The sequence below is a fragment of the Littorina saxatilis genome, linkage group LG17, assembly GCF_037325665.1.
Source record: "Littorina saxatilis isolate snail1 linkage group LG17, US_GU_Lsax_2.0, whole genome shotgun sequence".
Classification (NCBI taxonomy): Eukaryota; Metazoa; Mollusca; class Gastropoda; order Littorinimorpha; family Littorinidae; genus Littorina; species Littorina saxatilis.
The window spans coordinates 21,627,564-21,654,742 of NC_090261.1; the positions used below are offsets into that span (position 1 = coordinate 21,627,564).

The following is a 27,179-nucleotide window of genomic DNA, read 5'->3' on the forward strand; positions in this document are numbered from 1 at the left end:
AATTTTCTGTTGTCAACATTTGAAGCATAAACACCATTAGACTGAACAATAACTGGCTTTTAATTTCATAAGCTCATTGAAGCATTCGTAATGCTGATAAAGGGAGTTGTTAGTCAAACGGCTATAGAGTAACGTGTATGACTTTTAGTGAGTGGTTTTATCAACAGGAAAAAAAAGATTTTCATAATGACACTTTCTTTTCAATTGTTTACACCTTGCTTCTTTCTCCCTGTAGGTGCAGGTCGGCGTCGAGTTCAGCGAGGCAGTGATTTGCCCCGCACGTGCACAATGTCCTACCAACATCTGAACAACGGCGGGCAGCAGACTTACCTGTCCAATGGTGGTAACAGTCGTAACGCTGGAGGCGCCAACTATTACCCCAATCTGGGTAACTTCAGCGCCAGTCAGACGGCTGAGTATGTGCAACAGGTTGCAAGGTGCAGTGGAGTCCGGGTACAACGAATCTCAAGGGAGACACATTTTAGTTCGTTATATCAGTAATTCGCTGTAGAGTTTTCAACCCTAAATGGCCTTAAGACAAGTTTTCCCACTCACCTTCAAATGATCATCCCATCGATCTTTCCTTGGAGAGTACAATCCCTGCATGTTTTCAACAGCTACATAATATAATCCATAGAGGCATAGTTCAAATGTTTACTTTACTGTCACAATTTTAGAAGTAAAATTTAAAACGTGTTTATTATAAGAGGGGTTCGTTATGCAAATGAGTTCAAAAGGTTTGTTGTAGCCGGAAAGTAACAAGTAAGAAATAGATTAGGCTGTCTGCCGGGAAATCAATGGCAGTTCATTAAAAGCGGGATTTCGTTATACCCAGGTTCGTTATAGCTGGACTCCACTGTAATTGTTTATTGGAAAGGAGAAGGAGAGAGAATGGGGCATGGGCCATAACACGTACTGGGACCATCAACAGTTACACCTATATACCGACGGGTGAAGTGGCGCAGTGGTAAGACGTTGGCCTCCTAATCGGGAGGTCGTGTGTTCGAATCCCGGTCGCTGCCGCCTGGTGGGATAAGAGTGGAGATTTTTCCGATCTCCCAGGTCAACTTATGTGCACACCTGCTAGTGACTTAACCCCCTTTGTGTGTACACACAAGCACAAGACCAAGTACGCACGGAAAAGATCCTGAAATCCATGTTGAGTTTGGTGGGTTATGGAAACACGAAAATACCCAGCATGCCTTCCCAACGAAAGCGGAGTGAAGCTGACTTTGCTCTCTGAGTATAGTGTGGGGAACCCAAATGGGCAAATGATCTTACACGTCACCAGAATTTCTAGATCGCTGAAGAAGACACCTATATAGGGACGTAGCTCACAGAGTCGGTAGTGCGCTTGCTTTACTATCTATATATATATACGACTTGTGTCTGTCTGTGTGTTTGTGTATCTGTGTGTTTGTGTATTTGTGTATTCGCCATGCACGCCCAAAGTTCTCGATGGATCTGCTTCAAATTTGGTGGGCTTATTCAGAGAGACCCCGGACACAACCTCATCGATGAGATATTTCAACACGTGCTCTCAGCGCGCAGCGCTGAACCGATTTTGGTTCCACCTCAGCTATTTTGGTTCCACCTCAGCTACCCGGGCCCCCATACCGACACACCATAGCCGCTACACCACATCACAACGCCAAAGTTCTCGGTGGATCTTTTTCAAATTTGGACACCGTATTCAGCTACACCCCGGACACAATATCATCGATGAGATATTTCAACACGTGCTCTCAGCGCGCAGCGCTGAACAGATTTTTGTTTTTGTGTTCATTTCACCATTATAAGTAACTCTTCCTTATCTTCTCATATTCTCCAGGTTTTCAGCGTTTACCTCCCTTCCTTCGTATGGTGCACTCATAGTGAGTGGAGCGTCTTCGGATATTCCCGGCGTTCTGTTACTCTTACTATTTTTAGAAGGTCAACGCAGTGTACAGAACGTAAATTGGACCCGTAAATTATCCTCACTGTAAAAGTGCAAAGGTCGAATCAATTTATAGCCACGCGAAAAATACACTGTCATCTATCTCTCTATAGATACGGCTTCTCTGTGTTTTTGTGTGTGTGTGTGTGTGTGTGTGTGTCTCTATATGAGCAACACCTGTGCATTCTTCAGTTCTGTTTGTGATGTGGTCTGGCGGCTTTTGTGTAATTTTATGTACTGGCCTTCCTTTGAGAAGCCATAACTTGCTCAGTCCTGTTTGAGTGGAGTTCGCCTCCAAAGGTGATTAACACGGTTACATTCGTCGACAAGGATGGGACTCGATATGGTCAGGAATGGCATTATGGCCACTGAATCATTTTCGTGCTGTTCCCATTCCACGAATCTGGGAGGGACCTAAGCTTGGCGGGTCCATTGTTCGGACCCGGCAAAGCCGGCGTACGGCTCTAAGTATTTCTTCCCGGCGAAGCCGGCTACCCGGCGAAGCGGGTATTCATTCTATCATTAATATGCCGCAATCAGCATGGGTTTGATTCCACTTCAATGAGGAATTTATTTCCAAGATTTAACTTTGTAGGTGTGAATCTTCCATGTATTTAAACTCACCCATGTATATGCACATGATAAAGATACCAAGCTCATACCAGAAGTCGCAGGGCTTGCAAAACCCAAATACACGCATGCAGGAACAAAGATAACAAAATATTGAGTACTGTGAGTGATTGCTGCACGCTTACCCCAGGGATATTATCCAATGTCCTTGGTTGAAAGATTGATTGAAAGAAAGGAAGAAAAGAAGCAAGCAAGAAACAAAGCAAGAAAGAAAGTTCATTAAGGATAAACTTAAATTCACTTTGTTATAACTGACATCTCTTGACTGTGTATTCTCTACAGGATGAATCAACAAAGGTCCAACAGGCGCTGATGTGAACACTGCACAGGGGATCCGCATCACAGGTTGTGAGAAGGGGCCTGGAGCTAGCAATGAAAGCAGATCCGACAGTATTTTATGAAAGCAGATCCACCAGTATTTTGGTCCTATTCTTCCAGTGATATTTATTCAATCAAAAATGTACAGGGGTGTCAGTTTAATAGCTGCGCGTGTGTGTTTATGCATGGGATTAACCTGCATGTTCTTTTATGAAGCTTAGTTCATTTGAAGGATGCTTCCATCTGAGTTGTAAAAGTTTCCTTTTCTTGGGGAGTACATTATTATATTGATTTACATACAGAGCAATATTCTCAAGCAGTGAGCAAAAATACTATAATTTTCACTGCTCGGGATTTACAAGGATGAGAAGTGATGTGCATTAAACATACATAATTCTAAAGGTTGTGTTTCGCTGTGATTGTATGTAAATGTTGGTCAACTTTTTCCTTTTTGGTTCAGTACAGTATTAATGTTGAAATCACCTTCCTGCCTTGTGTGAATGTTTGCATCATTCAATCTGTGATCTGGTATGTGAATGTTTTTGTTGTTGAGTAGTTCTGCCGTCCAGTTTAGTAAATGAGGGGCATGATAAATGTTGGATCTGCCTTGCTTTATTGTGAATATTGATTTATCCTAGATCCTACATACGTGAGAGAGACACTCGTGAGATAATAATCGTTCAAATCACACGTGTGTATATCATGTAAATGAGGTCATGTCAAGCAAGTCTGTTTTTCCACTGCTTATGATGCCAAAGTCACCGAGACAAACGTCATTATAGAAACAAAAATTGCTCTCGCTAATTACCCTCGATGATTATTTTAAACTAACACGTCACGCCACACTTTCGGAGTGACGTTTCTTTGCTTTGACGTAATAGATTGCACGAGGCTTTAGAAGAGATCGAGGTTTCAAAACAAGCGTCTTCAATTTAGCTGCCTCGACTGCAGGACAAAATTTTCAGTGAAATACACGTAAGTACAGTATGTAGGATAAACAGAATACTACATGGCTTGCTGTTTCGTACCAGACTTACACTCCTTGCTTTTTCAAATAGTGAACAGCTCGCTTTCGCTCGCAGTTCAATATTTAAAAAAAAAACTTGTGTAAATTTGGTACGACATACAAGCCATGTAGTATTCTCTATAGCTCATATTGAACATTACTGGGTAATGGTGACACCATTTTGATATCAGGTACCACATTTTTCCAACGTCCTCAAGAATGCAAATATTAAACAAATATTTGTGTTTCAGAGTAAGTGTAATATTAAGGCATGTATCTCTTTTATCAGTGAGGATCGCTTTTCAGGTAATAATAATAATAATAATAATAATGTATAATACTTCTAGAGCGCATAAATCCAGGGTTAAACCCTGCTCAGAGCACTTTGCAATTTTCATGGAAATTTACTACACACAAAAATATAATTGTTTACATCTCATTCACACGATTATAAATTACAACACATTGCAGTATAATACATTACAAAACTCACACACACACACACACACACACACTCGCACACAGGTAATGGATTGACTTTTCTTTTAGTGTACGTCACATTCATGGTTGATTGTCCAAAATCTTTTCTGTGACATCTGTAAATCTTGCACATTACACCACATTTATCATTAATATAATGAAGCACAGACTGTATGTTGAAGTGTCATAACTTTTTTCAGTCCTTTGATTAAATATTTATCCCCGAGTACGCTAGTACTTGGGCTCAGCAGACTTTAATTGTGTGTCTGTCTGTCTCGACTTAACAGCTTATTGCTGGGAAACTACTGGGCGCAGTTCGTTCAAAAGTTGATACACTAACTTGATAATAGGTCCGATTGATCGTATTAAAACTTCATAATGTTACCTGGGACCTAAATGCGAAATAAACCACAAAAACGACTTGGCCGTAGGAGGAATTTACACCGACGGGGCAACACGCAGCCATTGAGCTGATAGAACAGCCGAACACGTCACACAGTGACGAGAAATATAGCGTCATAAAAAGCATGCATCTCGTGTGATACGATTTGCCAGGCTTTGCGCATTGTGTGTTTGAATAATTTGATTTTTTGTGTACCCCATTTTCTACCAAGCGTTGGTTGCTCGGTCGCGACTGCGGTGGTTTAGAGGTCGCGATTTTGTGTTTTGATTCTTATCATATTAATTTGTATTGTTTCTTATGGTTTCCTTTGTTTACATATGTTTCAATCTTTTACCTTCACTTTACATTAAAGAATTTGGTAAAACTACCTGGGGCGTGATAAATGCAAGAATCCGCGAGCCAGGACAGTAAAAGAACTTCGTGGGCCACCAGTTCACCAGTTATGAAGAGGGTAGGCAGTATATTTTTCACTGTGATCAAATAAAAGAGAAAGGCCAGTCACCACGCACATCCTCGGCTCGCATACAATGTACTTATATAGCAAAGGGGAATGCCTGTAATTCACACAAAGCAATCACTTGGTCTTAAACGTGCACAAGACAAAAACTTTCATACTGGGGGAGCGAGCCAGTCTGAAGAGTACTCGGGTCCAGCGCGAGCGTTTTTTATTTATTTATTTGTGTTTGTTTTATTTATTAAGATTTTTTTTTTTTTACTTGTGTTTATATATATTTGTTATATGAAGTCTTATATCGTGCGCGTATCTCCAAACTCTGACTCAAGGTGCAGGGATCTATTTATTTGTTCATTTATTTATTTATTCATTTGTTTATTTATTCATTTATATTTATTTTATTAATTCTTGTATTTATTTTTAATATTATTTTAGTTTTTTATTCATCAAACACAAATGGTATTTCTGAATGTGTATAGGATTTTCCGTCCAGACATGTGATTGTAAGTTACATTTCAGAGCAAGGTTATTTTAATTTTAATTTTATCAAACACCTATTATATGGTACTTCTGTGAGTGCAAGAATTTTCCCTGCAATGATCCTGGGCTGTCTACCATGAGTTATATTCCAGTGCAAGTTGTTTCTTTGAACACACAGTGAAAAAGAACATTTTGATGCGCTGATTTTTGTGTGGTATTTTATTTAATCGTCTGACACAGGAATGGCATACAAATTGCAAACTAACAAAAATATGCATACTAAGTACTGTAAACAAAACAGCAATAAAATATATTGCACACCACACTTGCAAAGAATAATAAATATCAAACAAATCGCTTTGGGATGAAATGAATGTGACTCCAGGCATGCAAACTTCTTGTTGGTACATGTGCAAACACCTCAGAATATTCTACAAAAAAGTGTGTATATTTGTTTACTTGTACATTCTATTGCTCTGCATGGGTACTTTGTGTCTGCAATAAACTTTCACAAGTTACATGTATTTGGGAGTTCTAATTCTATATATCTTTACGGAAGTAAACGGCACATAAAGTACAAATACATTTTGGGAACCACCGAGTTCTGTCTCCTATCATTTCTTTTTACACACAAAAACAAATACCCCCCTCCAGACACACACACAGGTACACACACAGGTACACACACAGGTACACACACAGGCATGCATACATTAATTAACACACACTTCTCTGACTGAACATAACAAATTTGTACAGAATTAACGACAAACAGTAATTATGTAGGCCTAGACTCGGTAAAAGATATCACACGGGCTGGTACACTATGTCAATTCTTTGGTACAGAAACATGCAAGCACAGTTTGTCAGGACATGGCACAATACAAATACACTAACATGTCAAACATTAATTATGACCCATTATGGTTCATTTATCATTATGACCTGTGTAAATACCACTTGCAGCTCTACATAATCAAATTGAATCGCCCATGTGTGGATACATTGCAACTCGACTAAATAGTGCAAATGTTTGCACCAGCATTTACATACATTAAACTTTAGTATCTGGGAATTAAATTCAGAAACAAGATTAGCTCTGTGGCTCGGTGCATCAGGTAATAAGATAAAACAGACGTTGAAGACTTCACCAGAGTTACAAGTTATAACTTTTTCGACTAAAGTAAAGGTCAACATTTACCTGTAATGTATATGTGACAGGGAGACTACCGTCGCCCTTCACAGCAGACTCTGCAGAGTTGTTCGCCTTTGAAGTAGGCAACACCTGTGGATTGTAGAGTTCTGTTTGTGATGGGGTCTGGCGGCTTTTGTCTCTCTGTAGGTTCATAAAACCTTCGGGTTTGCATAACAGTTTTTATATGGCTAAGAAATTAGCCCTAACATTCTCAATCCTGTTTGATTGGACTTCGCTTCCAAAGGTGATTGTGGTGTTTCGGCACTCGGTTACATATATGTATAAAAAAAAAAAGTCAGCTGCAGTTTACATGCATGTAGATGATAAGACATGACTGCTTTTTTGGATATATGGAATAGAGAGGGGGAGGGGGGGGGGGGGGGGTGGGAACAAGGAGACAAGGAGCAAATGACACATTTCAAACAAATCTGAGTACTATAAACAATAAAACAATTATAGACTGATACAAAGAAATTCTAAATATAGATCCCTGATAATGATAAATGCTTTGAAATCATGCAGTACTGCAAAAAGAAACACTTAAAACAGTTAAACTTGAGGCAAGAAATGTAACACGTATCGTATTCATTCGTTGAAAAGTCACAGGTATACATGAAGTATTGTAAAAGAGATATGTGAGAGAGGTGAACAGTGCATTATGTATGTGACACTTAAAAGTTGACACATTGCAATAAAATTTATTGCGGCAGAGTTGGAACTATCTTTTTGTCAAATAAAAATAATGCTGATGCGTATACATGTATGCAATTAAAAATGAACAGGAGTGCTGGCATCGATCATTGTCTAACATCGATAAAATCTTAACTATTATTAAATCAACACACACACACACACTCGAGCACAAAAATTCAAGTATAATATCAAATATAGTAATATATAAAAGGAAAATTCAACTGCACACATTAGTTTTAATACTGTTTTTATACTAAGAATTTACATCACAGGAGCTTTCATCAATTAAATAGCTGGCTTGTTAGAGCCAGTCAATCAAGACACCTTCCCATAAAACCTCCTGATATAGTCAAACCTGCCCTGGTGAACACCTCTCAAATACAACCAGCTGCTCATTACCGTCACTCCATAAGATCCCCAACAAGTTTTTCTCCCCATATAATTCACCTGGTTATAACGACCATCTGTCTTTAACGACAACTTTTGGTCATTCACTTGGGTGGTCTTCAGGGACAGGTTTGACTGTAACAAGCAGGATGGAACTTCAACTATAAATCGCTCCCAGCCAGACACCTTTATACAAGCTCCTGTGGTTTATCTATTGCCTTTGGTTCGTCTTTTTATGAGTTCAATGATATCCTCGTTCACTTTATGTTGATCAGTCCACTGGTAATAATCACTAATAAGTAATCAGTCCACTTGGTAATAATCACTAACACGTTTTGCCAGCAAGACACATCTCATTTGCGGGGAGACCAGGTGACGATGAAGGATGCGTACGGTTGCCCCTGGTGATGCTGCCCACACGCCAAGCGCGTTCCTCATCGGTTGATGGACCTTCATCTGCTGCCACTGCTCGATGAGAGAGTCGGGTACACCCACCCGCTGCGCAAACATTCGCCAGTCAGAACCTGTTGTAATCAGCAAATGGTACAGTATTAGTTGATGCCATTCAGTTACAGCTATAGCTTGGTAAGAATGCATCTTTATGAAGTTGTCCATGACAATATCAATGCAATCACTTCACTTGAGTGGTGGTGTTATCATTTAAATGATTACTTGCACCACATAATGGTGGTAGCTCTTCAGAACAACACATACTGACACCAATGAAGATAGATTGTTAAGGGTAAGGTGGTGCATGTCACTTTTGTCAATGGACAGATTACAAGCTGTCATAAATCTGAAATCAGTTAATCAAAACGATGCTGTTGTTCACTGGCGGAAAAAAGACTACACCAGCATTAACTTTTCTTTTTTTTTTAAACCCTCAGTAACTGCAAATAAATAGAGTCACATGCCAGCCCAATAATTGAAAGTCTATTATAAGAACTGTAAGGGATCACATAACAAGGCATCTTTAATTAACATCCTCCCCAAAAGACTGCCTGAAAGGAATGCACATAACCTTTTGACAACACCTAGTACCACTTCCACCTCTCTCCTTATCTACCATCCCCGACTTTTAAACCCAAACAAACAAATGTGCCACACATTCTTAACATTCCAATCACGGAATGCACCTGCAAACACACACACACACACACAAGAACTTGTACAACAGGAAAATGAATATAACCCACCACTGCCTTTGTACAGACTGAGCTCCTGTATTACCAACTGTCTCAGCTCTGGCTGCATATTCTTGATGTGTGTGTCTGGGGCTTTCCGTGTCTTGCTTGGCTGAGGAAAGAACAATGACACTATAGAATCAGTTTTCAGTTGATGCATGCAATACAATCACGTATGACTCTTGCCTATGAGCATTGTATTGCTAGAGCAGTAAAATGTTTGATTTGAGGTCCCTCTGATAAAACAAAAATCTGTGTGTGTGTGGGGGGGGGGGGGGAGCGGTGTGTGTGGCTGTCTGTTTGTCTGTGTTTGTGTGTGTGTGTATGCATGCCTGTGTGTCTGTATGCATGTGGTGTTTGTGTCTGTGTGTGGTCTAAAAAGCACTCTTCTGACTGTATGTCACATACAAAACTTCACAATGTTTGTTTTGCTTAAAAATGAAAGACTCAAAACTTAAATTTACCCTTTGAATAGAAAAGAATAGTGCCTCCTCTCCCTACTTCAAGCTAAGAAAGAAAAAAGAAAAGAAAAAACAACAACTTCTTGGCCTTACACATATATATTATAACAATACAAACAATCTTGGAGAAGAAGTATTCCAGATGCTTACCGGTATATCCACTGGTTCCAGGTTAATCTGGACTTGTGAAGGAATACCCATGTGCTTTGATCTGTCGGAAGAAGGGCTGTCTCTGCTTTTTTCTTCCTCCTCCAAGCCATCCAGCTTTAATGAATCTCCAGCAAAGAGTTTTGTGGCAACTGTTAGATAAAAAACATTGGGTTACATTTTCACAAGTTTACCCGACTGAAAATGTGTCAAGTAATTTAAAACAAAAAAAAAGAAGGAAATACAGAAACTAACATAATGTAGAGGATAACAGAACCCAGAGATTAGCAAAAGAGTACTTAGTACACTATAACACTAAAAAAAATTTTTTTTAAATCACAACATTTGACCTTTGAGTAACAATTACACTCTCACCTACAAAATTATGCCTCCATGGTCTCGCCCCTGCCTATCTCTCTGACTCTCTCTCTCTCTCTATGTCCCTTCACGAGCACTCAGATCATCTGCCGACTCCCTTAAGCTCAACATCCCCCACACCAAACTCAAAACAGCAGGTCAACGCTCATTTTCTTTCAAGCACCTAGCCAATGGAACACACTACCTCTCCCCCTCCGTCAACAACAGTCCCTCGAATCATTCAAATCTGCACTCAAGACATTCCTTTTTCCCAAATAATCCATGCATTCTACACTGCCCACCCTGAATAACTGTACATATTTAATGGTTGATGGTGTGTGTGTGTTAGTGACTTTAAGTCTCCGTGTGTATGAATGAGTGTATGTGCGCCTTGAGTCGCCTGTTGGTGAGATATGTGCGCGTTACAAATATTCGTATTATTATTATCATTATTATTTGTATAAAGAATTAATCCTTAGAATGTGCAGCTGTGAGTGCAGGGTGTACAAAGACACAGTCACATAAACCAGCAGACAGTCTGACAAGCATAGCGGAAAAGACAAGGCAAGCAGACAGACAAACAAACACACACATTGTCCCACACAAACTTGACTTAGACTCACTGCTTTGATATCTTAACTGTTTCACTGTGTCCCGCATGGTATTCAAATCCTGACACGAACTCAACTCATTCAGACCATCCTCCAAGTTCAGTTTTAGCTTAAAGAGTTTCCCTAGCTCTCCACTCAGCAGTGTTATCCTGGTTTCAAGTTCCTCAATCCTGGACTCAAAGGACTCATTCTTCTCTGCAGGCACCAGTTTACCGATCATTTCTATCACCTCCTCTTCTGTCATGTCACTAGGATCTTTCTCTGACCCCGTCAAAAATGGAGTAGGGTTTGCCACATCCATGGCTTTCTTGGCTATATTGCGTATAGTCCTTTTCAGTTCAGTCATGTGTTTGAGAGAAGCATCCAACTTTTTCTTCAGGTCATCTCTTTCTTTGGTCACTCTGTCTAGAGTTCTCTGCGAAATGGGCGGTGGTTCTGCCGCTTGCTTGGCCTGTTGTTCTTTTAGTTTACTCCACCGAGGGAGGCTCTTGGAGGGTCTCCGTACAGTAGCCATGATGTTTGCACAAGTTAATGTTGAGCTACTTGAGTAGACTAAGTAGTGTAATATTTGCTAACTGGACTATACATTTCATGCTCCATTTATTCTTGTTTGTGTCACCTATTGAGCCAATACCTGAAAAAAGAATAAATGACAGTTCACTCATCTTGTTACTTAGTGTTAGTAAAGCTAGAACCAAACATTCTTTCCCTGACATTAAAAAATCATGCTATTTTAATTTTACAACCCTCAATGAATTCCAAGTACACTAGAAATGTATATAAATATATTTATATACATTTAAACAACTCAGAGTCAGAATATAAGCTCCCCATAATAAATAAATAAATAAAATATAATGAAACTCTTTCTGCAACAAATCAACAAACAGTCATGTTGTCCAAGGAATCATACGCTGACCAAATTAAGGGGGGGGGGGGGGGATCTTTGTTGTGACAACTGACATATTCTCAGATTCATCAGAATAGTGAATTAATTAAAAAGGGACCCAATACACCGTCTTCCTACGTGAAAAAAAAATGGTACTTTAATTCATATCTTTTTTGTTTGTTTACGGGGTGCTTGTGGATCATCACTGACAACCTGGAAGGGCATGCATGTATAGAAAGTTTTTAAACTCCGTCACGCTGCGCTCTCTCGCCCATTGCGACGACAGCCATTATTGGCTACTGCAATGTACTACATCCAGATCCAGATCCAGATCCAGTACTGATTCCTTTACATCTGCCCTCCCCAAACACACTCACAAAGGTTGTAAATCAGGCATTGAAAACACAACAGGTACCTCATATAAAACAGACCAACACGAAAAAACAATAAAGAAACAATGGTACGCATGACAATCCACGCTGGCTTTGATACCACAGTAGACGAAAAAATATGTCAAGTACTGGGTACACCGAACAGGGGATCGTACGCTAAATCTACACTCGAACGTCAACACAAAAAGGCCAAGATACCAGAAACTCTAGCGTAGGATCCAGTAGCTACTCCTCCGTGCTTAATGTGAATAAGGATTGTTTGAACACGGGCTCAGCGGGATGATTTGTCATAATTCCTGTTCAAACACACCACCTGCCATTAGTTTACATTGGTCACGGCCCATAGCGAAGGGACGCACTTGCGATTTACGTCATGATTATCTGTGCCTACGCTACTTCCGTAAACAATATGGCGGGTCGAGCAGACTCGCAACTGCTGAAATCGATCAATAATGGATCTTGTCTCATTCCTTGGAATCAGCATAAGCTAATAGCTTCCTCTCTTCGAAGGGATTTTTCTGAGCGCGTGGTAAGTTGAATGCAGATCGATAGGTTGGTGACATATCGCTCAGAGTGCCGCGGGTGACTGGAAGAGACGGTGGGGACTTGGTGAAACAGAAGGCAACAGTCACAGAAATGTGGCAGCAGGGGGGTAGTTGAGTCGACAGCCGCCGAACCGGCGCGCCCACCTGCGAGGGTGCCTGCAACTGCAAGTGCTTGTTTCTTCCTAGTACCGTATTTTATTTGTTGTTCTGTTCTGTTGCTGCGTTTCCTCCTTCATTTTCTTGACATGCGGCCTTGTTTCACTTGGTTGACACATTTGACCTTTCTTCGAATCCTGCTTATGTGTGAGTGTGTCATTGATTTCGTTCCCATTTTGGTACAGGCTATGTATGTTGTGTTGGTATCTTGCTCTTTTCTACTGCATCACGCATCTAAATGACTAGAACTTGATAAAGTGTGGCTGAAAGTGTAACCTGCAATCCTTAGTGTTCCTGTGGGCCTATATGTTAGTTTTTTTGTTACTCAAATTCAAAAATGTAGTCATGTTTTTGATTACTCATAAAAAAAAGTATGATTGTGAATGAATTACAAAATGTAGATGCTGACTGCAAAATGTCCATTATAATTTGGAAAGTTACATGGAAGATATATATAGTATTAACTATTATACAGGGGTTCACAATCACATCCACGTCGGACATCGGACATACACAGATATTTTTTTCAAATGTCCTATACATTTTTCATGCAATAGGACATATGTCCTATTGTTTTTGTCACAAAGTGGTCATTGTCCGATTATGCTTTCATTTGATCTGGAAATTGTCAGTACTTTCCAATTTACAGTAGTTTGATTTGCTACGATGTGTCTCTCCAAGCAGACAAAACCATGCTGTTAATGTACGTTTTGTTGCGAGAAAAAAAAGGTCCTATTCATTTTGTTTTTGTTCGGGACAAATGTCCTATCGCTTTTGCATTGTCCAGGAAATTTGTCCTATGCCATCTCATGGATGTGAGCCCCTGGTTATATGAAACATTAAATTGAAGGTGCATGTTCGTTGTCTGCGTGTTTTTGTTAATTGTTTGCATTATTTTTAGATTTGAATTAAAAAAACTAAAATTGAATCAAATGACACAAAGAAGTTTAAATGAATGCAGTTGGTATGCTTAGAATTGTATGAAATAAAACAAAAGAAGAAATGATGTGAGTTGTTCTTCAGTACTGGTGACAGAAAGGGGGAAAAGTGGTCAAAATTCAAATCTCTAGTTTTGTTTTTGAAATATTGCTTTTCATAAAGCAGAAATACTGTAGTATCTGTTGTACATAAGAAAAAATCACTGGTTCACATGGTTCCTACATAATCTAACTTTTAAAGCTGGTTCTTGTGTGTCTGTGTGTATGTTTTTTGTATGATGACGATAGGACCCGAAACGGCTGCACGGACTGAGACAGGAATTGCAGAGAATGTTCTTTGCCACTCGAGTCGTGTCATAAGGTACTTTTGGAATAGCAAATTTGAAAGGATTCTTCAAAAAACGGCGGAAAACATTATATACCCTGTGAGCTATCGAGGATCCTCCCCGTCTGGGCTGTCGAAACATGGTCTTGTTAAAAGACGTTTTCAAATGCGGTTAACGGAGAGATACACTCGAAGCACATTTAGCGAAGTTATGTTGCCAAATCATCAAAGATCAACATTTCACTACACGGATCGATGTGCACAGTCGAAATAGATGTGACTTTCACACGACCGAAGACTACTTACTAGCAGACTAGCAGACGACAAGATCTAAAGAACAGTTACTCCGCTTATTCGTCTTCAGTTAAGCTTATTTCCCCTGCCATAAGTTTCCTTGCAGATCTGCAGTCGCGTAGTGAAATGAACTAGTGTCATCGGAAGATTCTTCTCAGTCAATGATCAAAGCACAGTAAGTTCTATGCTGACAAAAGTCACTTTCGGACAACACGACGATTGACTTCATTTATGAGCTTAAAGGTAACACTATCGACAAGAATGTACGCATTTGACATTAAATGAAACATTCAGACAGTTTTCAACTCACCAGATCTGCCAAAGAGCCTTCATTCGTGAAAACGATGATTTTAACCAGACAGGTATCGGAAACAAGCCTTGGTCACCTGCGTTATTCCTTCCAAGGCGACGTGACGGCGCCACATTTGTTTGTTTATGGCTGTTTATCGCGAAACAACACAGTTGAAATTTGTGTGTAAAATACCACAAATTTGTGGTGAATCAGTTCGTCATCTGCGTTTCGATTGTAATTAAGTCAGATTGGAGTTACTTTGAATCGAAGGCGAGGGTAACCTGCGTTATTTGTGGGACATCGTGAACAAATTTGATTGCAATATTTTATACAGAAAGTAAATTTCAATGATTCTGGCTCAGACTTGTAGATCTGTTATGCAGTGTGTTGGTAGTGTATCTGCTTTTCTGCTATGAAGCTCATTTGGAGTGATACGCTGATCGAAGTGGGGTACCCTATGTGGGACATCAGCCGTATGCAGATTACGCCTCAGAACACTCTCGCATTTCACAAAGACAACAATAATTTGCAACATTTCAAGAACTGCATCAGTTTTATTAGATACTATTTCAACAACAACAGCACAAACACGACTATTATCAACAACACAGAACGGGAGGTAAGTCTTCAAAGACGCACCAAGTGTGCGTTCCCGTTTTTGGACGCCATTTTTGCTGGCATTTTCACTGTAAATCTTAATATTTCCATATCTATTGAATGATTTTGGTATTTTCTTTGATTGTGCCGATTCTCCTATCTCTCTGGCATGTACTGGGTGCTTTGTGACCAGTTTCTCCCCTAGACTGTATTGAAAAATGCGTCCGTGTGAGCTGACCCCCACTTGTGACCAGTAGCAAAGAACAACTCTCGTACAAGATGTGCGATGGAAAAAACGATAATTGCTGTGTGGCATAATGTGCAAACTTTTATGAACCTGTAATTGTAAATTTTGATTGGCATAGCTTGATCTGTGTTGTGTTCATATTTCCATGTATCTCTTAAACCTTAACTGGTGTAACTCTTGGCATGACCTTTGATGTATACATGTTTATATCTGTTGTACATCGATCTCTATGAATATTTATTATAACATTTGTTGTTGCTGTAAATGTTGTAAATTGTAATTCTTTTTTTGATTGTTTATTGTAAATTGTTTATATTACACTTACAGTTACTGTTATTGCAAGCTATGGACACGACATAATGGCTCATTCAAATTCTGGATGGTAAAGCTCTGTGTCACTGTCAGTCTCTCCATCTCTCTCTTTGTCTCTCTGTCTCTGTTTTGGTGTTTTGACATTGAATTGGATAGGGGCCAGCAGGGAGAGTAATATTGCTAATAATTTTAAATGGGGGGTGGAGCAGTTAATTCCCAAGCAACAGCCTCATGTTACTTACATCACACATATTTCATGAAACTTATTCTAGGTTAAGCAGTTTGTTTGTTTTTTCAGATACAATGTATTTAAGTATAAATTTGGTTAAATCTGAATATTATTATTTAAAAAATAAATAAAAACCATGTTATGTTATTGAGATGAATGAAAACATCAGGTTCAGTACAAAACAATACCAAGTATTAAAGCGATAACGGAGACATAAAAGTCGAACATTTTGTCTGTTTGTGACTGAGAGTAAATTCAGTTTAATTTTTTATCTTTATGATTTACTGGGGTAATATGATTCAAGTTTATTTAAGTATAAAAGTGCTGTTGGTTAACAGAGAAAAATAATGTTCTTTATACAGTGGAACCTCCAGTAACAACCTCTCCCAAGAACGACCCGCTCCTTTTGCCGACCGAATTTCTCGGCACGGATGCTTTTCACACTGTAACTAACCTCCCAAAAACGATGACCAACCTACCAATTTAGGGTCAATAACGACTTTGACCTTTTAACCAGTGAGTGTCAAAGTTCGTAATTACGCAGCACATGTGGAACACGCACGCCATTAGTCACGCATCAAGACGGTCAGGGGAGGTAGTCTGTAGTTAGTGGTGCGTGCAAGTCAAGTGGCCCACGGCTGTCATCTTCTCACCTATTGCTGTCACAATGGAATGACTGCCCTCGAAGTAGGGGGGGGGGGGGGGGGGGATGGGAGGGGTTGGGTTAGGGGCAGTTAGAACGACAACTCAATAATGAATTGATGTGTACCTATTCTGTGAGTGTGTGCTCACCAACTGAGACCTCGGGCCAATGACCCATACTTGCCAATGAGCAAGTTTTACCTATGGGACGGTCTCCTTTGATGTCTGAGAGGAAACTCCTCCTGTCCCAGGTTACAGACACTGACCTTCTTACCCGGGGTCAATCACCGAGTCAATCATAGATATAAGACCGCGCGCGTGTGTGTGTGTGTGTGTTTTAAGTCTGCCAGTCTGTGCGGTGGTGTATGCACGTACACCGTGCTTATCCATATGCACATCAAATGGGAACAAAAATAGGATAAGGGACACAACTTTCAAGACTGAACTGCCCAACAGTTGCCACCCCTGTAAACAAAATTATACCTCCCAAACTCCCAATAAAGACCCCTCCTTTTTACGACCAATTTTTGTGGACATTTTCAAGGTCGCTAGTGGGAGGTTTTACTGTAGAACTTTTTAGTCTACTCTATTACCAACAAGTTGTTTTAGCTGCTTCTGTTGTGATTTTTGAGGTAATAGTTAATACAAATCTGATTTTTGAGCAACTGTATCCTTCATTTAACTTCCAGATGTAGGTACCGCAATCGGCTATGCAAAAACTGCCCCAGCAGCAGCGAGACTTCTTCTACATTCCAATCGCCCTCAAAGCGCCACTAGCGACCTTCGACACCATCGACCTTGGTGACGAGGATGTGGAGCTAGTGAAGACCTCCCCTGCCCAGCCTTCCTCCCCCATCCACCTTAGCGGTCAGCAGACACGGGCCCCCCAGCCCCTCACCCTCGCCACAAAGATTGGGGGAGCACAGTCCAAGGGCAGAGGTCCTGCCAGCAAGGCCGGTGGTGGTGACCCACACTGCCAGGACCAGGTAGGAGAATCGTAGAGATCTATGTTCTTCCTCCTTGAGGAATTCTTCCTTCTCAACCTTCTTTCGTTAAGTACAAAGTAACTTTCTATGAAATTTACCCAATTTGATTATGCTTCGTGCAGTAGAACCACCATTTTAAGACCTAGATTTCACGCCTTCCCTCTTTGCTTTCTCAGATTTTCTGTTCATACCATATATATATAAATTTGCCTCCATCCTAACACTCACTTTTTCAGACCTGATTTTCTCAGATGTATAGAGATCATCGGAGTACCACTGTATTCATTTATTGATGTGAAATTGGACAAGTTTGATTGATTTTAGAACTGTAAGCAACACTCCTCTTGTTTAAACCATTGCCTGTTCTTCTTTCAGTTCAGGGCTGAAAACTAACACCAAGCAAATCTCCATAATATTTAGTTTACTTTGGATTTAGAAGACCACATTTCCCCGTTTAAACTATTTTTCCATGTTAATGTCTGCAGGACCACGCGGGCAGGCAGGACCAAGTGACAGACGGCAGCAAGGAACCTGACAAGGATCTCCCCAAACCAGACCCGCAGGATGATGATGCTGACGATGATAACACCCCCACGCCGACCAACCAGAGCCCGACCCGAGGTGTTAAGCTTGCAGTGCAGCCTTCTGCTGCTTGTGCGGAAGGAATAGTGCTAGGAGCAGCAGGAGAGTCCAGTTCTGACCCCTCAGGCAAAGACTCAGAAGATCAGGATGCAGATGCTTCAGCTAAGCCACCTCCTCCACCTCCAAGGATAGGGAAGATCCAAGGAACCTGGCTGCAGCATCAGGACTCTGACTCTTCCTCCAGCTCTGGTTCTGGCAGTGATGCTTTCACCTTCAGGCCCATCAAAGGATCTGTCTCAGCCTCTGCTTCAGCAACCCAAGATGATTACGACGATGATGATGACACCGGCCACACTCCGCAGACGAGGAGACGCCTGATCCTGCGAGACAAAAGCCATGAATATGCTTTGAATTTGTATCCTGATGACCTTGACCCTACACAGATTGCATCTCCCTCCAAACGAAAAGCGTACCAGAAGCGGCTGCAGAGACTGCAAGTCAAAACTTCTCCCATCGTCAGACCACGCAGCACAACCCCCATCAACGTTGTCACTCTCGATGAATACATTCTCAGTTCCCCTGAACAGTCTCCTGCATCTCCTTACCAGGAAAAACTGAAGATTTCTCTGCCCTGCGAGTTTGCCTCCAAACCAAAGAGTCCCCGTCACGCCAGAAAACAGTCTGTCTCAAAAGGTGATGATTCCTGCTTTGTATTCAATGAAGAGATTCTCTTCAGCCACACACGCTCTGCTCTGGTAGTGGACGAAGTGGGTCAAGTCCCTCCCTCGCCCCGCAGAGTTCTTATCCCTCCTACTCTCTCTCCATCCTCGTCTCCCAAGTTGAGCCGAGCTTCACGGATCGATTCAGAAGACTCTACGCAGCTGGTCTACTGCAAAGGGGAGAAGGACGCTGAAGACTCTGGCAATCCTGATAATACTCAGGATGATGACAGCTGGGCTGTGTTCCCTGAACCTGAGCTCACGGTGCAGGTGCCTCAGACGGGACACACAATAAAGGTGCAAAAAGCCATTGAAGAACATCGCATAGCCTTGTCCTCTGACAGCGAGGGAGAAGCAGAAGCTGACGAGTATCTGACGGTGAACATTCAACCGCGCGTGGCAAGCAAGCCGGCCAACATTGAAGTGACTCTGTCGGCCGCCAGTAGCAGCACCCCGAGCCCCTCTACCCCAGACTCGGACGAGGCAATCAGGGAGGCAGCCTCCTCCCAGACAGTCATCCCTCCGGTGGTGCAAGAGGTCAAGGTTGAAGAGAAGGCTGAGCCTGCTCCTCGGCCCCCACCCATCCCTCCTCGACGTCGACCTCCTCCACCTCCCCCACCACCTCGTCGACCCCCAGATGTCGTCCCTGGAGACAAGGGCTCTGAGCCGATGACCTCTAAGTGTGACCTGCTGGTGGACATTGACTCCCAGTGAGAGAAGACATCTTTTGGGCTGTTTTGTTGAGGTGAGTCTTGTTATATTGCAGTGGTACCTGTTACCTAAAGCCCCTTCAAGTTGCAGACATCTCCAACATAGAGACCACATTCTGCCATTTATTGGTCTGTACATGTTAGGTCAACAAAAATACACAATGAAGGTGCACTTTTGGATGACTATTCCTTGGAATGTTGTTTTTAAAAGGTACTATTGTAGCAATAGGTAGCTGTCAATTTTGTTTCTTTATTTGTTGTGAGGGGTCTGTCATTCTGGAATGACACATTTTTAGCAAGAGAACAATATATATATATATATATATATATGTATAGGTTACAACACGAGTGGTTTTTTATATGGCTTGTATTTCAGTCAAGACCCAGCGGATGAATATCATCGGGAGACACGAGCCTCTGGCGAGTGGCTCTCGATTGATATTCCCGCTGGGTCTTGACTGAAATACAAGCCATATAAAAAACCACGAGTGTTGTAATCTGTATATCCCATTCTACCATCAAACACAAAGTGTAGACTACACTGTTGCGATCTGTGCAGGGTAAAACTGTTGCCAGCGAGACTTAGCCCTTTTGCAACCTTAAACTAAGTGACCGTCGCTGAAAAAATAAAACGAATGAGTGCATCGATAAGTACGCGGTAACACTACTTTCAGACCATTTAAAAGCTTTAAGTAAAGGTTCATAAGTTGCAAGAAAGTAATGAAGTCGAATAGAAATTAATTTAGTTGAAGCGCACAATTCTTTTGTTTTGCGTTTCAGGTCGGCAGAACGGGCGAAACGGGTTTGGGACCCATTTGGCTTACTCGATTCAGAATCGATTCCACGTTGTTTTTCTCGAACGTGTGTAATTAGGCTTATTGACAGAGAAGCAAATTTTAGGGAACAAATATGTAGGTTTAGATTTAACCATTTGCTCCCTATTTGAAATGTATCTACGTGATAAACTGTTTTGCGAGTGTGTTTGCATGGATGAACTTAAACTGGTATGGGTGTGAGGAAAACGCGACCGACACGTCTGTTACCGCCGATTGATTGCATTTTGAAGGAATATGACTGGATTACGGAAAAATATGTGGACTTACTGCAGAGCCAGGCAAAAGAGTAGACTTGCTCGCAAAACACGTGAAACAGCCGATGTTTGATAGCTGAAGGCGCACACCAAAACACACTACCGACAGATTCTCAAAAGTCGTCTGCTAACGATGCAAGGGGAGGGTACTTGTGTTTTTGTTTTGGTTCGCTAGCATCTGGTTATCTTGTAAGTTGAATGTTCGTTTTTTTCGACCTGCATTGCTTTCATAATGAAAGAAACTTTTGCTTATTGCATCTCATACATCAGATCAGTTCTGAGATTCATTTTTGCGTGCAACTGATATGGTTTTCTGAGCCGTGCAATACGATTTTAGAACTTCATACACACATTGTTCGGCGCGAGGTCAAAGGTCGGGAGGAAAGTAGTCCTTTGCCCAAATCGGAATCTGCACTATCATATATTTTTTGGAGTCCATGATGTATTTATTGAGCTATAAAAATACAACATATATACCCATACTGAAGTAACAGAGACAAAGAAGGGAGGTCATGGGATATATATATATATATATATATATAGCTAATACGTAACATTAAAAACAAGCTGCTAAATTGACCTTTCTTGATCTTCGTTTCTCATCTCCTTTTAGTTTTACCCCCTATTTTTACCTTTCATTTGTCTTTTCTTTCTTTTCTTTCATTTTAAATTGAGAAATCAACTCAGAGAAGAGGTGACAGGTCTTGGGGTGGAGGGGGAACGGTGATGGTGTGTTCTTTCTTTAATTTAGAAATCATTGCACGGAGGGAAATGAGGGAGGGCAGGTGGGGGGGGAGGGAGTTCTTTCCAATTAAGAACTCGATGAATGAAGGACAATGAGAAGTTGAAGGGGGGAGGGAGTGCCATGTCACATTGCAGCCTGGAACTAAAAAGAAACAATCTTCTTGTATTACTTTGTTGAAGTCTAACGCTGACAGTGACCATTACCAAGCATTGATCTCTTCAATGACCTTGGGACAAAACCTATAAATCCTTGCATGACAGGCGCTCTTGCAGCTTATAGAAAAGATTACTTTGGTCAATAATACACGCAATAATAATAATATTAATGATAAAAGAAACGTTTTTTTTTTTAAAAGACAGAAAGGTCGCAAGCATCATTTCTCTATGCCTTTTTATCATATGGTTCCCTTCTCACACAGTCACATGTTTCCCAGAGCATACATGATGAATTTGTGTTGACTGTTGCTTTTAGCAGCTATGAATAGAAATACTCAGTCATTAAATTAGAACAAGTCAGTAAAGCTAAGTATTCATACCTTTGGTACAATGGGACACCCCCACCCCATTATTTTTACAAAAAACCTGTTTAAAGACCTCCCCCTTTTCAGACCTTAATGTTTTACATTTAGTCAGGTTTTGACTAAATGTTTTAACATAGAACGGGGAATCGAGACGAGGGTCGTGGTGTATGTGTGTGTGTGTGTCTGTCTGTCTGTCTGTGCGTGTGTGTGTGTAGAGCTAGAGCGATTCAGACCAAACTACTGGACCGATCTTTATGAAATTTGACATGAGAGTTCCTGGGAATGATATCCCCGGACGTTTTTTTCTTTTTTTCGATAAATACTTTTGATGACGTCATATCCGGCTTTTTGTAAAAGTTGAGGCGGCACTGTCACACCCTCATTTTTCAATCAAATTGATTGACATTTTTGTAAAGCAATCTTCGACGAAGGCCGGACTTCGGTATTGCATTTCAGCTTTGTGGCTTAAAAATTAATTAATGACTTTGGTCATTAAAAATCTGAAAATTGTAATAATTTTTTTTTATGTAAAACGATCCAAATTTACGTTCATCTTATTCTACATCATTTCCTGATTCCAAAAACATATAAATATGTTATATTTGGATTACAAACAAGCTCTGAAAATTAAAAATATAAAAATTATGATCAAAATTAAATTTCCGAAATCGATTTAAAAATAATTTCATCTTATTCCTTGTCGGTTCCTGATTCCAAAAACATATAGATATGATATGTTTGGATTAAAAACACGCTCAGAAAGTTAAAACGAAGAGAGGTACAGAAAAGCGTGCTATGCAGCACAGCGAAACCACTACCGCGCTGAACAGGCTCGTCAGTTTCACTCCGTAAAATATGCACAAGCGGCGGACTACGGTCATTGTGAAAAAATGCAGTGCGTTCAATTTCATTCTGTGAGTTCCACAGCTTGACTATAAATGTAGTAATTTCGCCTTACGCGACTTGTTTTATTTCTTCTTTATAACTGCAGTAAATGTACCTCCATTTTAAAACCTGATTTTCTGAGATTAAAAGGGGGATGAGAGTGGGTGGGTGGGGGTTCCGCTGTATTATTTGTCTGTTGTGCATCTTGCTAGTTCACTTCAATGATGGATAAGTTTGGGCCCTTGTGAATGTGTTGTGGCTGTGCTTTTTGTTTCTTGATTCTTAAAAAAAAAGCCTGTGTCTTAGAATACAAACATCCTCTAAAACACAACTTTTATACCTCAGTCCCTACAGCCATGAATTTTTTATACCGTGGACATGAGTGTAGTCAACGGTAGGTTCCTTGCAGTTACTTATCGGCCAGTACATAGGGTAGAAGGAAGGAGGACCTTGCCACCGATCATTGATCTGACTGGCGGGGTCCTGGGGGACGTATCCCCCATCTTGTCTACCACTTGCAGACAATTCCCTGCATTCCCCCGGTGTGTCCCCCTTAGCGATTGATTGTGTGCTCCATCAGCGTAGCCAATAATCAGCCGCTACAGTCTCACCCCTATCTCCCTAATTTGGTTTGTGCAGGGGAGGTAATGGTGTTCTCTTCACCCATAAAGTCTTGCACTTTTTTCTCTCTGTCAGTTGGTGGACCTTTCTTTTAGTGTGTGTGTGTGTGTGTTAGCTGCCAGGGGTAGGTTTTGCACGGGGCTGGCAGTCGTTGAGCTGTCGGTGCGGTGGTGCTCCGTGGCACAGATATTGATTGTAGACCTTCGCAAAGAGTGTTTGCCGTCTACAGCTCTGGTCCAGGTTATGTCAAGCTGCAGGGGCTAATTTTAGTGAAGTTCTTTCACACCCAAGTATGTTTAAATAGAATTGAGTCAGGATGAAAAGGGCTTAAAAAGGCTTGGCTTCATCAGCAGTATTCTAATTCGATGCACAATTGATCACCGAGTCCTTTCCTTCATTCAGCTTGTAAACCAAGAGTATTGGATGTTTGCTTTGGCTCACTTTCCTGTCTTAAGTTGTAAAAAGTGTTGAACGGTTCTGCTTCAAGAGGTTGGAGACTTGAAAAACAGTGAATCTGTTAGTATTGAGCAGAGCTGGAACCAGTGTATGAGAAGGGAGGGGGGGGGGGGGGGCTTCCCTAATGAGGTAGAGGTACATTGGCTGAACAAGGAGGCTATGCTGGTGAAATTTAGCATTTGGCAGGGGTATTTAGGGTCTCTCCTGAGGAAAATAGGTACATTTGCCCAGTAGGGGGGGGGGGGGGGGCAGGATAGGAGGGGGTCCGGAACCATTAGGAACCTCCCTCACATCCAGCCCTGAGTATAATTGTGCAGGCACAGGGATTGGCTTGGGTTTTGTCCACTAGAGGTCCATTGATTGACTCGGCCATGAATCAATCAGTCATTTTGCAAACCAATCAGTCAAGAAAAAAACCTGTCCTTACACCACGGGACTGCCGCAATTGTGCATTACGGCAGTGAGGAGAAACTTCTGAAAGTTGTTTACAATGTACAAATGAGAGGAAAATTCAATTCATTTCTTCATTTTCTTGTTTATTTTCCAATGGTCTGACATGAAGAGGAATAAAAGGTCTGAGGATACAATAACCATTTTTATTTCAATTATGTAAGGAAGGAAGAAAAACAAGTCGCGTAAGGCGAAAATACAACATTTAGTCAAGTAGCTGTCGAACTCACAGAATGAAACTGAACGCAATGCAACGCAGCAAGACCGTATACTCGTAGCATCGTCAGTCCACCGCTCATGGCAAAGGCAGTGAAATTGACAAGAAGAGCGGGGTAGTAGTTGCGCTGAGAAGGATATAGCACGCTTTTCTGTACCTCTCTTCGTTTTAACTTTTTGAGCGTGTTTTCAATCCAAACATATCATATCTATATGTTTTTGGAATCAGGAACCGACAAGGAATAAGATGAAAGTGTTTTTAAATTGATTTCGAAAATTTAATTTTGATCATAATTTTTATATTTTTAATTTTCAGAGCTTGTTTTTAATCCAAATATAACATATTTATATGTTTATTTATACGGGCTTGTGGAATAAACTTCCATCTCGATTGACCAAAAGCCATATTTGGATCACAGATCCAATTAATGTATATTATTCTTTCCGTATGGCTGGTTGATTTTCTCAACTGAAAAATTGTCAAATTAGAGCTTGTTTTGAAGTTTATCATGTAGGCTGTCGGGTGCTTATATATAGTCAGAGAGTCAGAGACTAACAAACAAACAAAAATCCCATCAAGGGCGTTTTGTGCGAAATTCAGCCATGGGGCTACGAAGCAGCCTTAATATCCTTGTATTTCTGACGTCTAAAGTGGTGTCTTTATTCAGTTATACTATGTTGATTTGTTAAAATAATGGACATGACATGTCTGCATGACAATGGATTGATCGATTGATTTTGACGCATCCATCGATTGATAGATACAGTGTAACTGCTATAGTCCAAAATGAGCCCTGATGTTATTTTCGATCAGTTTGATTGATTGATTGTGATGCATCTATCGATTGAAAGATACTGTGTAACCGCTATAGTCCAAAATGAGCCTTGATGTTATTTTCGATCAGTACGTGTTCTTCCCGAATGGACCTGTTGAGGGAGCAATACATACTTGTACTTTTGTGAAAATCGAATCAGATTTTGCTCCCCGCCCACGCTGCATTGAGGCACGGTGGCTCCTCTGCTATTGGAGCCCAGTAGAGGGTCAGGAAATTGTGTTTTCAGAGTCTGCCTGCCAGAATCAATACTAGCTTGGATAAATTCCCTGGGTAATGCCGAAGAGTTCTCTGTACGTTCCCTTCCACCAGCCTTTCAAGACTGCTTGCCGCTATACCTACTGCCAGGGGATCGAGACAGACAGACAGGCAGAGACAGAGAGAGATGGTTTATTAATCAATGGGGCGAAGAAGAAGAAGGAGAGAGAGAGGGAGAGAGCTAGATTGAGAGAGAGAACCAAAGCCAGTGATTGAGAGAGAGATAGAGAGAGGCCGGGGGAGGGGGGGGGGTGGGGTCACCGCCTTATTTTTTCTTTCAAAAAGCGTTCACCTTCGGCCTTTTGAGCTATTTCTTTGAAATAAGAGAGATGATTTTTTTGGTGATCATTTATGAACATCAGTTACCAAGAATATTGAGTGGTTAATGCTAGATTGCACCATTGCTTTTCACCAGTTCCTACACATTCAGGTTCGCTTGCCACAAAAATGTGTCCACAATCTTAAAAGTTAGATAGAAAGAGCCACATAGAGAGATGGTTTATAAATCACTGGTAGATTGAGACTGAGAGTGAGAGTCATTACTCAGTTTTTATTTTGCAGAAACGTAGGATCTTTGGCCTGGAGCTATTTCTGTAATTAATTAAGCGACATGATTTAATGTGACCTTTTATATATAGGACAGCTACCAAGAATACTGTCACTCAGCTTGCGTTGAAGAAACTATTTTCTCCTGGTAATGGTGGAGTGTAATGGCCCTTGCAGCCAGGGGAGAGAGAGAAAGATACAGATAGGTATAGATAGAGAGAGATGGTTTAGGAATCATTGGAGAGAGAGAGAGAGAGAGAGAGAGAGAGAGAGAGAGAGAGAGAGAGAGAGAGAGAGAGAGAGAGAGAGAGAGAGAGAGAGAGAGAGAGAATAAGAGAGAGGGAGAGAGAGAGACTCAGACTCAGACTCGAACTTTATTACAAAAGGATAAAGGTTTTAGGCAAAGCCTATTCTTCCAACCTGTCCTTTATACAACACGTAAAGACGGACGCACGTACAAAATATAGATTGAATCATATAAAATACAGAAATACATTGTATGGAATGCAACACAATGTGCATTTAAGGAATTACATAAGGAGAACTCAAAAATTACAGAATTACATTGACATAGTTATATCTTTCATTTGGGAATGAAGTTGCTCAGATCAGCCAGAGAGAGAGAGAGAGAGAGAGAGAGAGAGAGAGAGTCTGGCCACCGACATTTAGTTTTTTCAAAAAAACAAAACTCAGAATGGTAATGATTAATTAAGTGACATGATTTTATTGTGACCTTTTATGAGTAACAGTAACCAAGAATACAGTACTGTGGTTATGTTAGATTGCGCTGCTGCTTTCCATCAGCTTTCAATCAAATTCAAGTCTGCTTGCCACGATGATGTGTCAAGGAGTCTAAGATAGAGGGACAGAGGTGGTTTTAATATTAATCAACGGAAAAGAGAGAGAGAGAGAGAGAGAGAGAGAGAGAGAGAGAGAGAGAGAGAGAGAGAGAGAGAGAGAGA

General features: G+C 40.9%; 4 protein-coding genes across 7 annotated transcripts in view; 3 read left to right on the top strand and 1 right to left on the bottom strand.

The window, feature by feature from the left end:
* Positions 1–5,140, top strand: part of LOC138953615 (leucine-rich repeat-containing protein 9-like) — a 70,172-nt gene extending 65,032 nt beyond the window's left edge. For 3 of the 4 annotated variants that reach the window (XM_070325487.1, XM_070325489.1, XM_070325488.1), the window contains 2 exons: positions 236–437; positions 2,849–5,140. In XM_070325487.1, coding sequence (XP_070181588.1) covers positions 236–437; positions 2,849–2,879 — 233 coding nt within the window. In that variant the 3' untranslated portion in view covers positions 2,880–5,140. The remainder of the gene's footprint in view (positions 1–235; positions 438–2,848) is intronic. The other variant, XM_070325490.1, reaches the window with a different exon arrangement.
* A 1,076-nt stretch (positions 5,141–6,216) lies between these two features.
* LOC138953617 (centrosomal protein of 128 kDa-like) lies at positions 6,217–12,376 on the bottom strand. The gene is made up of 5 exons (XM_070325492.1): positions 12,222–12,376; positions 10,755–11,376; positions 9,778–9,926; positions 9,179–9,278; positions 6,217–8,506 (listed from the first exon to the last, which is right to left on the bottom strand). Exons 2-5 carry the CDS (start codon positions 11,254–11,256, stop codon positions 8,286–8,288), a joined length of 972 nt encoding a protein of 323 aa, XP_070181593.1. The 5' UTR covers positions 11,257–11,376; positions 12,222–12,376; the 3' UTR covers positions 6,217–8,285.
* Positions 12,377–17,310: 4,934 nt separating this feature from the next.
* On the top strand, positions 17,311–19,601 carry LOC138952726 (nucleolar and coiled-body phosphoprotein 1-like). The gene is made up of 2 exons (XM_070324437.1): positions 17,311–17,586; positions 18,072–19,601. Exons 1-2 carry the CDS (start codon positions 17,311–17,313, stop codon positions 19,599–19,601), a joined length of 1,806 nt encoding a protein of 601 aa, XP_070180538.1.
* LOC138953616 (serine-rich adhesin for platelets-like) overlaps positions 19,510–27,179 on the top strand; it is a 71,757-nt gene continuing 64,087 nt past the window's right edge. Inside the window, exon 1 of the mRNA XM_070325491.1 lies at positions 19,510–19,632. The gene's annotated coding sequence lies outside the window, so the exon portion shown is untranslated. The remainder of the gene's footprint in view (positions 19,633–27,179) is intronic.

Excerpts from the sequence above, each read along its gene's own strand:
- LOC138953617 (XM_070325492.1), bottom strand. The coding sequence starts at position 11,256 with ATGGCTACTGTACGGAGACCCTCCAAGAGCCTCCCTCGGTGGAGTAAA. Across the intron at positions 9,279-9,777 it reads TGGAACCAGTGGATATACCG|CCAAGCAAGACACGGAAAGC; the intron begins GTAAGCATCTGG and ends TTCTTTCCTCAG. Across the intron at positions 8,507-9,178 it reads CAGTCTGTACAAAGGCAGTG|GTTCTGACTGGCGAATGTTT; the intron begins GTGGGTTATATT and ends TGATTACAACAG.
- LOC138952726 (XM_070324437.1), top strand. The coding sequence starts at position 17,311 with ATGCAAAAACTGCCCCAGCAGCAGCGAGACTTCTTCTACATTCCAATC. Across the intron at positions 17,587-18,071 it reads ACCCACACTGCCAGGACCAG|GACCACGCGGGCAGGCAGGA; the intron begins GTAGGAGAATCG and ends TAATGTCTGCAG.